Genomic DNA, 8,781 nt, shown 5'->3' with positions numbered 1-8,781 from the left:
TCTTGACAGTTAAATCCTTCCTTGATTCTTAACTCCTATATGATCTCCATTCCCTAGAAGCCATGAATAAGACTGGTTGGTGAATTTTAATCAAGATAAGTGTATACAGAATTAAGCAAAATTTTGTAAGTTAAAAAAGCGGCATATTTTTTACGCCTAGTAGTTTTGCGAAACTTGCTTACATGAAGAACTTATTTAAAATGGCACAGGCATAATTCTGAATGCTGTTTTGATTTAAGTTCTGTCTAGTAGGTCTTTTTAAAGGACAAGAAAAGCCTGACAATAAGTTGATTTCATATGAAAGCCATCCTCAAGCATTTAAGAAAGCTGAAAGAATTTTTAAAATCGGACCACTATTGAAAAAGATAAATGGCAGTTTGAAATTTAAGAAAATGGCTGATCATGGAGGTAGCCATTGTGTGTGTGTGTGTTTATGACATCATTTACACACTGCTGAATTCTTTATTTAGCAAATAACCTTTTAAATAGAATAATTTTGTATGTTTCTCGAGTGTAAGATGTAAAACATTGGTAATTTCTTTCATTATAGCTGGAAAAAATAAAAAAATATTTTACAGAAATAAGTACACAATGTAATTACAATTCAAATATGTGTCTAGAAATTTAATAAATCCACCATTTTGTTTTTTGTTGCCATGGAAACAAAATGGCTGCCATTTTGATCAATTTTTAAATGCTCATAACTTTTTCATTTTTAAGTCGATTTTGAAAATTCTTCCACTTCTTTAAATGATTAAAGAAATCCCAGCAGATGGAATTAACATTAAAACAACATTGCCTTTCCTTTTAAATCGTTTATAGTATCGAAAGAATTTTCACAATCAGCATTAAAACTTACTTGGCTAAAAAAAAAAAACACCTTATTTTAAGGGTTACAGTTTCACTGTGGCCAAGATGGATATTTTTTGTGATCAAAAACAGTAGGTGGTGTAGCTATTGTCCAACCAGTCATAATGCTGAAAGAAAGTTTAAAGTCAGAACACTGTTGTACAAGGTATGGCACTGTCTTACCCTATCTGCAACAGTATTTTATTGTTGAAGACCTAAATAAGCTGTTGCTTTCAGCTCATATCCTTATTCAGACATGTATCTTTTCTACTGTTTAACAATTGAATTGCATATATTGTAACAATTGTTTGAAATAAACTATTGTTTAAACTAAGAATTGAAATTTTGAAATTCAAGAAGACGACTCAAAGTACAGACAGTGCATTTCATCATTGCTAATAAGATTTGTTATATTTGTTAAAGCAAGTACTCGTTGTAAAATACTAATATAAATTTAGACCAATCAGAGGCAACATTCTATAAATAGCACCAATCAGAGTGCAGTGAGATCAATAGAGAGCGGACGGAGTAGTGGTTCAGTGGTAACAAAGTCTGACTTCGAAACTAAGGGTCAGGAGTTGAACCCCCACTCCTCCAACTAAAAACTAGAAAATGCTTTTGTAAAAAAGCGCATGTCTCCCCCAATGCAAAGTCCTATAGGCAAGAAGTCAATAGGGGTCAGGAGCGAAAGTCAAAGAGACACTGATGATTGGCTGCAATAGGGATCATCTACTTGGCTTGTCCAGTCATCCTGCTAAATTTCAACACTCTTGGCCTAGTGGTTCTCAAGTCACTGTTCAGGCTCCTGTGACCTTGACCTTTGATCAAGTGACCTCAAAATATATAGGGGTCATCTACTCTGCATGTCCAATCATCCTATTAAGTTTCAAGACAGTAGGTCAAGTGGTTCTCAAGTTATTTCCAAAAAAATGATTTTACATAAACAGGCCATTGTGACCTTGACCTTTAATAGACTGACCCCAAAATCAATAGGGGTCATCTACTCTGCATGTTCAATCATCCTATGAAGTTTCAACATTCTGGGTCAAGTGGTTCTCAAGTTATTGATCGGAACTGGTTATCAATGTTCAGGCCTCTGTGACCTTGACCTTTAATGGAGTGACCCCAAAAACAATAGGGGTCATTTACTCTGCATGAACAATCATCCTATGAAGTTTCAACATTCTGGGTCGAGAGGTTCTCAAGTTATTGATTGGAAATGGTTTTCCATGTTCAAGCCCCTGTGGCCTTGACCTTTAACAGAGTGACCCTAAAATCGTTAGGGGTCATCTACCCTGCATGACCAATCATCCTATGAAGTTTCATCATTCTGGGTCAAGTGGTTCTCAAGTTACTGACCGGAAATGGTTTTCAATGTTCAGGCCCCTGTGACCTTGACCTTTCACAGAGTGACCCCAAAATCGTTAGGGGTCATCTACTCTGCATGACCAATCATCCTATGAAGTTTCAACATTCTGGGTCAAGTGGTTCACAAGTTACTGACCGGAAATGGTTTTCAATGTTCAGGCCCCTGTGACCTTGACCTTTAATGGAGTGACCCAAAAATCGGTAGGGGTCATCTACTCTGCATGTACAATCATCCTATCAAGTTTCAACATTCTGGGTCAAGTGGTTCTCTAGTTATTGATCGGAAATGGTTTTCCATGTTCAGGCCCCTGTGACCTTGACCTTTGATGGAGTGACCCCAAAATCAATAGGGGTCATTTACTCTTCATGATCAATCATCCTATGAAGTTTCAACATTCTGGGTCAAGTGGTTCTCTAGTTATTGATCGGAAATGGTTTTCAATGTTCAGGCCCCTGTGACCTTGACCTTTGACGGAGTGACCCCAAAATCGATAGGGGTCATCTACTCTTCATGGCCAATCATCCTATGAAGTTTCAACATTCTGGGTCAAGTGGTTCTCTAGTTATGGATTGGAAATGGTTTTCAATGTTCAGGCCCCTGTGACCTTGACCTTTGACGGAGTGACCCCAAAAACAATAGGGGTTGTCTACTCCAGCAGCCCTACAACCCTATGAAGTTTGAAGGTTCTAGGTCAAATGGTTCTCCAGTTATTGCTCGGAAATGAAGGTGACGAACTGATGGACGGACGGAAGGACGGACGGACGGACAGACGGACAGGGCAAAAACAGTATGTCTCCTGGGGGAGACATAATTACTATTGTTATGCTGGGATAAGAGTCCTATGTATGGGTGCTTTACGCGTGGCACGCTAACGAACCAGGGAAGCTTTTGAAATTGGAGTGTCTTCTGTCTTACACTTTTGTCCCAATAAAAATGATTAACAGTCTTCTGCCCATATGGCTATTACAAATAAGCTTACATACAAACAAGTGAGATCTCCTTCTCTCTGGATCATGCAAATTGCGGAGAAGTTACAGGGCATGGAGACCTTAAGTATATTGGGGTGCAGGTGTTGGTATCCTGACTGACACAAGATGTAGTGGCTCTTCAGAGGTCACTGGACGAGGATGGGTCATGAAAGGCTCATGACTCTGCATCAAACTACACAACAAAAGGCTCTAGCCACCAATCACAGCAGCTTATGTGGTATTTTCGTGGCTCCTACATGGTGATAAGACAAAATAAATGAGCAAAAATGAGCGCTGCAGTAGTAATCTTTGGGGGACACTTCTGCATGGCACAGATGTATAGACCAGACAGACGATACTACCAGTACAACATGGTAGCTCCTGCTCCACAACAGGCCTTGTAAGTACTCAAAGAGCGTCTCTAGGGGCTACTTTGTCAGTTCTTTGTCTTCAGTGGCGCAGGTCTCATCGGCCATGTGACCTTCTTTTGGACCAAATTTCTGACTGGATATTAGGCTTTATAATACTTTTTGGAAATTGCAGAGATAAATTCTCCACACCATTTGGGCTCGAAAACTCTCATGTGATACGTTGACGTATTGTACAAAGTGAAAGCTTCACTGTGCTTTAACAGACTAATACAGTTAGATTATTCTATATCCAGCAACTGATGTAGAAACCTCAAGGATTCATTTAATAATTTATTCCAGTACCTTGATAAGGAAGCTATTGCAGCTACACTGTTGGGGCAGATAAATCATATAAAAGAAGACATTTGACCTTATCTGCTTTTCAGACAAGAAACAAAATACAACATTTTTAGTTAAGTACCTTTATTTCTGTGTATTATACTTTCTTTCTTGAAGACAGCAAAGTTGACAGCTGCACATAAAATTAAGAGACATTGATTCATGGCAGTATTTCAAAACAAAATCTTATATGAGCTGCGCCATGAGAAAACTAACATAGTGGCTTTGTGACCAGCGCAGTCTGGTCAGGATCCATGCTGTTCGCTTTTAAATCCTATTGGAGTTGGAGAAACTGTAAGCGAACAGCATGGATCCTGACCAGACTGCGCGGATGCGTAGGCTGGTCTGGATCCATGCTGGTCGCAAAGCCACTATGTTGGTTTTCTCATGACACGGCTCATGTATATTTCTATGTTCAGTTATTTATGTGATAGGATACAATCTCAGCATCAATATAAACTTATCTACTTACTAAGGAATATGTATAAATGTATAAAACACTTGAAAATATTTCTTTTATTAGACAGAGAATACTGAATGTTTAAAACTGGTGATAAAATTATGAAAACTGGACTAAAAACAAAAATGAAACAACAATTTGAATACTATCCATGTAATGGAACAGCAGTCAGTTTGGAAACAGTGATGTGATTCTTCTTTCTTCATATCAGACTAACCATATATAGTAAATTAATGAATAACAACAAAATAATCAGAATATCATTTAATATGATGATTTGTTTGTTTGTGTGTTTTGGGTTTAACGCCGTTTTTCAACAGTATTTCAGTCATGTAACGGTGGGCAGTTAACCTAACCAGTGTTCCTGGATTCTGTACCAGTACAAACCTGTTCTCCGTAAGTAACTGCCAACTTCCCCACATGAATCAGAGGTGGAGGACTAATGATTTCAGACACAATGTCTTTTATCAAATAGTCACGGAGAACATACGCCCCGCCTGAGGATCAAACTCACGACCCCGCATCTGTAGATCAGCGCTCTTACCTAATGAGCTAAGCGGGCAGGCTATGTTTGTGCTAAGTTATTTGAATATCCATCTATGTGTACAAAAACAAGAGGGTCATTGACCCTAAAGCACTCACCTGTGTACAAGGCTTAAAGTGTGTTTGTATAATGTAATGGTACAAGTACAGATTTAGGTTTCTTTTATGTTAGCCTATATTATATGCATGTCAAGCATATTTTTGAACCTAGGGCAATGATTTGAACAATTACGGTAGACAGTACAACTCTGATATCACATGCCAAATATCAATGTTCTATCTATTACTGATTCAGAAAAGTTTCTCATATATAAGCTTATAGTAAGTACATGTCACACATAGGTGTGTGGCCGTTTTGACCTTAGGGCAATAATTTGGACAAGTATGGTAGAGATGCAAATGCTTATATCATACACCAAATATCAAAGCTCTACAGAAAAAGATTTTAAAGTCTGATAGCTGAAAACCTATTTTAACCAAAAGATGCATATGTTCAATGAACCAGAACCATTTCAACAACTTTGAAAGAGGGTTACCCAGAGATTATTTGTGTAAAATATCATCAAAATCATGTACTTTAAAATCTAATCTTATTAAGGCAAACTGATTGTTTTGGGATTAATGCTGTTTTTCAACACTATTTCAGTAAATTAATGGTGGGCAGGAGTACAAACCTATCCTCTACAACTAACTGCCAACTTCCCCGAATGTATAACCAGAGGTGGAGGATGAATGATTTCAAACATAATTTTTATTTATCAAAATCATCACGGAGAACATAGGGGCCACCCAGGGCTCGGACTCAAGATCCTGCAATTCGTCGATCTGTGCTCTCCCAACTGAGCTAAGCAGGCCGGTCTAAGGCAAACTGAGTACATTAAAAGTTAACACAGAGTAATGAACATTATTTGATAAACTACAAATACATTCTGCATGCCCACAGGCAGAATGTCGAGCCCGCCAGCTGTCTAAAAAATTAACATTTATTATACTATTTGGCGGTCTCAGAACTGATTTACATTAGCACCGGTTTTTGCATATGGAATTTTTTGACCAATTACAAAAAAAAATCTATACAAGTCCATAAAAAACTCCTTACCAGGTAGAGATAGGTCAAAATACACCTAAAATTGGATGTAACATGCATGTTGTACCACAGAAAAAAGGTCTCAATTTTACCAGACGGCCAGTTACAATATAAGCTATTTATAGTAACAACAAAGGGAAGTAATTCTAAAAACAAGGTTGCCTCATGGTGTTGAACATATGTCCAAAGCTACATCTAAATCACCTTATGCATGAAGAAGACATGCTCCAGACAATGTCATTCTTGTATCTGACCTTTAGCCTCCAAGTGTGACGTTGACCTTAGACCTAGGGACCTGACTTTGCACCTGACACTCCGACTCATAAAGTTGAACATTCATGCCAAGTTACATCGAAATCCCACCATGCATGAAGAAGAAATGCTTTGGGCAAGCTTTAATTTGACCTTTGACCTATGACCTTTGAGATAGGAACATGGGGTTTGCACATGACACTCCTTCTCATTGAGGTAAACATTCATGCCAAATATAAACAAATTTGGTCCATGTATGTCAAAGTTATGGTCCTGACAAACTTCAATTTGACCTTTGACCTCCAACTGTGACCTTGACCTTTGAGATAGGAAAATGGGGTTTGCACATAACATGCCTTCTCCTTGAGGTAAACATTCATGCCAAATATAAACAAGATTGGTTCATGAAAGTCAAAGTTATGGTCCGGACAAAATCAAATGGACACACGGACCACGCACATACACTGACCCGCCAAAAGTGACGACTATATTGAGCTCACCGCAAGCAGGCTCGACAATAACAATTAACAAGATGTACGTACCTGCTGCTGCTGATACAGCTAGTCCCTAAATTTACAGTAAAAAAATTCTAAGAGTCCAACGGGTGTACTTTTGAAAAGTTATTAAGAACGTGAGGTCCCTAAATAAATACTTAAAAAGTTTCAAATTCTATCCCCTCAGTTAGCTGCAGAAAATCAGCCTGTAACAAAACTTTGAACAAAACTTAAGACCAGAGCCAAGTTGTTCAAAACATTAACAGGCTCTTAAACTAAATGCAGGTTAAATTTTGATTCAAGTGGGGAACACTGGTATGGTTTTTTAATTTAATTGTAAAGACTTTTAAGTGTTCAAAATCCTTAACTCTTACATTTGTTTTATTAAGTCTTCTAAAATGTTGAAATATAACCCTAAAAGTTGGTCAACTGCTTGCTTAATCAGCTGTTTAAATTTTGAACAACTGGTCGCCTAAATTCCAGAGTGCTGTAAGTCCATTTTTGGCAAAATTCAGATTTTTCTGTCATTTGGTATATCTCTATAACCTTTGTATAATGGTGAATTTGTGGCCTTGTCAAACTAACATAAACAGGCTAAATTTTAGTTCAACAAGGCTGTGAGTAGTGTAAAGTCATTGACACCCAAACTCTTTAAATGTCGTTTCCCAAAACTATAAAGAACTATAAGTTACGGCATTGTGGAAATACGGCGATGAACTGGATCCAGAAAATGGCCTAATTTTCTTAAAATGCTGCAGCTGAAGTGACTTTGAAACCTGTTTATCTGGTGCAACAAGACATATTTTCTGTTTCAAAGAAGTACACAGTAAACAGTTTGCATAGAAATTTACAACAATTCAAAATAAAATTTAACAATTCTAAAATATTAAGTAAGGCTGAACTGGTAACAAAATTGGCTCTACATCTCACTTAGTATGATGACAGCAATTTTTAAGTAAAAAGTAACTTTAACACACTTAATTTTAAATGACCGATCAAATATTTGAACTTTCTGAACTCTCATCATTTTGGAAGTCAGCTGTCAATCACAGCATACAAAGACTCAGATAGTATTCTGTGAGATTCTGTTATGGCATTTAATGATGATCATACATTTTTATTTATGCAAAATGGCTAATACCGGTACTATTTTTGTATACAGTGGCAGAAACAATCAAATTTAAGTTACTTCATATCACTCAATAGACTAGTATATAGTAAGGACCTTGAAGCCCATGTACACGTTTATGCTCTTGTTACAAGCCCTTGCGTATTAAACAGAGTGAAAGTTTCAGCAGAGGTTCTGATAAACTCTAAAAAAATCTCGAAATATCTAAATCAAAGCATTTTCGTTGAGTTATCAAGTAAAAATTTATTGCATCAACATTTTCAAACTGACGGACAAGTGATATGACTCCTTTAGGAAAACACTAAAAAACAACAATTTTCAAAATGCTGCAGGAAGTATACTGATATAATCAGTTATTGCACTTTATTGTGACACTGAAACCAAGCCTTCACTATCTTCTTCGCTTAGCTTTTGTTTGTTTCTTCTTTGCCGCCTGAGACAGCTTCGACAGTTTGCTACCTATATGTCCCGGTACGCGTTTCTTTATAAAGCTATGTTGCTGTACAAGTTCTGCGAGATGACCTTGCTCTGCTAACATTGACAGGAACGTGCACAGGAACTGGTCATAGTTGTGGGTACGACGACAATTGTCAATCTGAAACAAAACTATTTTTCATGATATTGTATTCCTAATAACAAGCACTGTTTACTAGTCCTGTTCTCTATACTTAAGCAACAACTCCACTTACTTGCTACAATACTTATTTTTTCCCATGAAAGTACTCTATCAGAAAAGTAAAATTTAAAACATCTAGTAATTCATCAACTTAATTCCATTATGCCGTAATTCCGTAATTTCAGTTTTGGTACTTTCAGGAAAATGAGTTAAAGTTTTGAAATGTTAATGGCTTTCTGGAATCTCATTTTTTTGTTATATTAAT

General features: G+C 37.0%; 1 protein-coding gene across 2 annotated transcripts in view; it reads right to left on the bottom strand.

Moving 5' to 3' along the window:
* Positions 1-4,002: 4,002 nt before the first annotated feature.
* The window catches only part of LOC123530478 (ubiquitin carboxyl-terminal hydrolase BAP1-like), a 46,376-nt gene continuing 41,597 nt past the window's right edge, over positions 4,003-8,781 (bottom strand). For both annotated transcript variants that reach the window (XM_053521315.1, XM_053521316.1), the window contains one exon: positions 4,003-8,495. In XM_053521315.1, the coding sequence (XP_053377290.1) occupies positions 8,292-8,495 (204 nt within the window). In that variant the 3' untranslated portion in view covers positions 4,003-8,291. The remainder of the gene's footprint in view (positions 8,496-8,781) is intronic.

Source organism: Mercenaria mercenaria, chromosome 13 (assembly GCF_021730395.1).
Source record: "Mercenaria mercenaria strain notata chromosome 13, MADL_Memer_1, whole genome shotgun sequence".
NCBI classification, from domain to species: Eukaryota; Metazoa; Mollusca; class Bivalvia; order Venerida; family Veneridae; genus Mercenaria; species Mercenaria mercenaria.
This window is presented reverse-complemented; position numbering and strand designations above follow the sequence as displayed.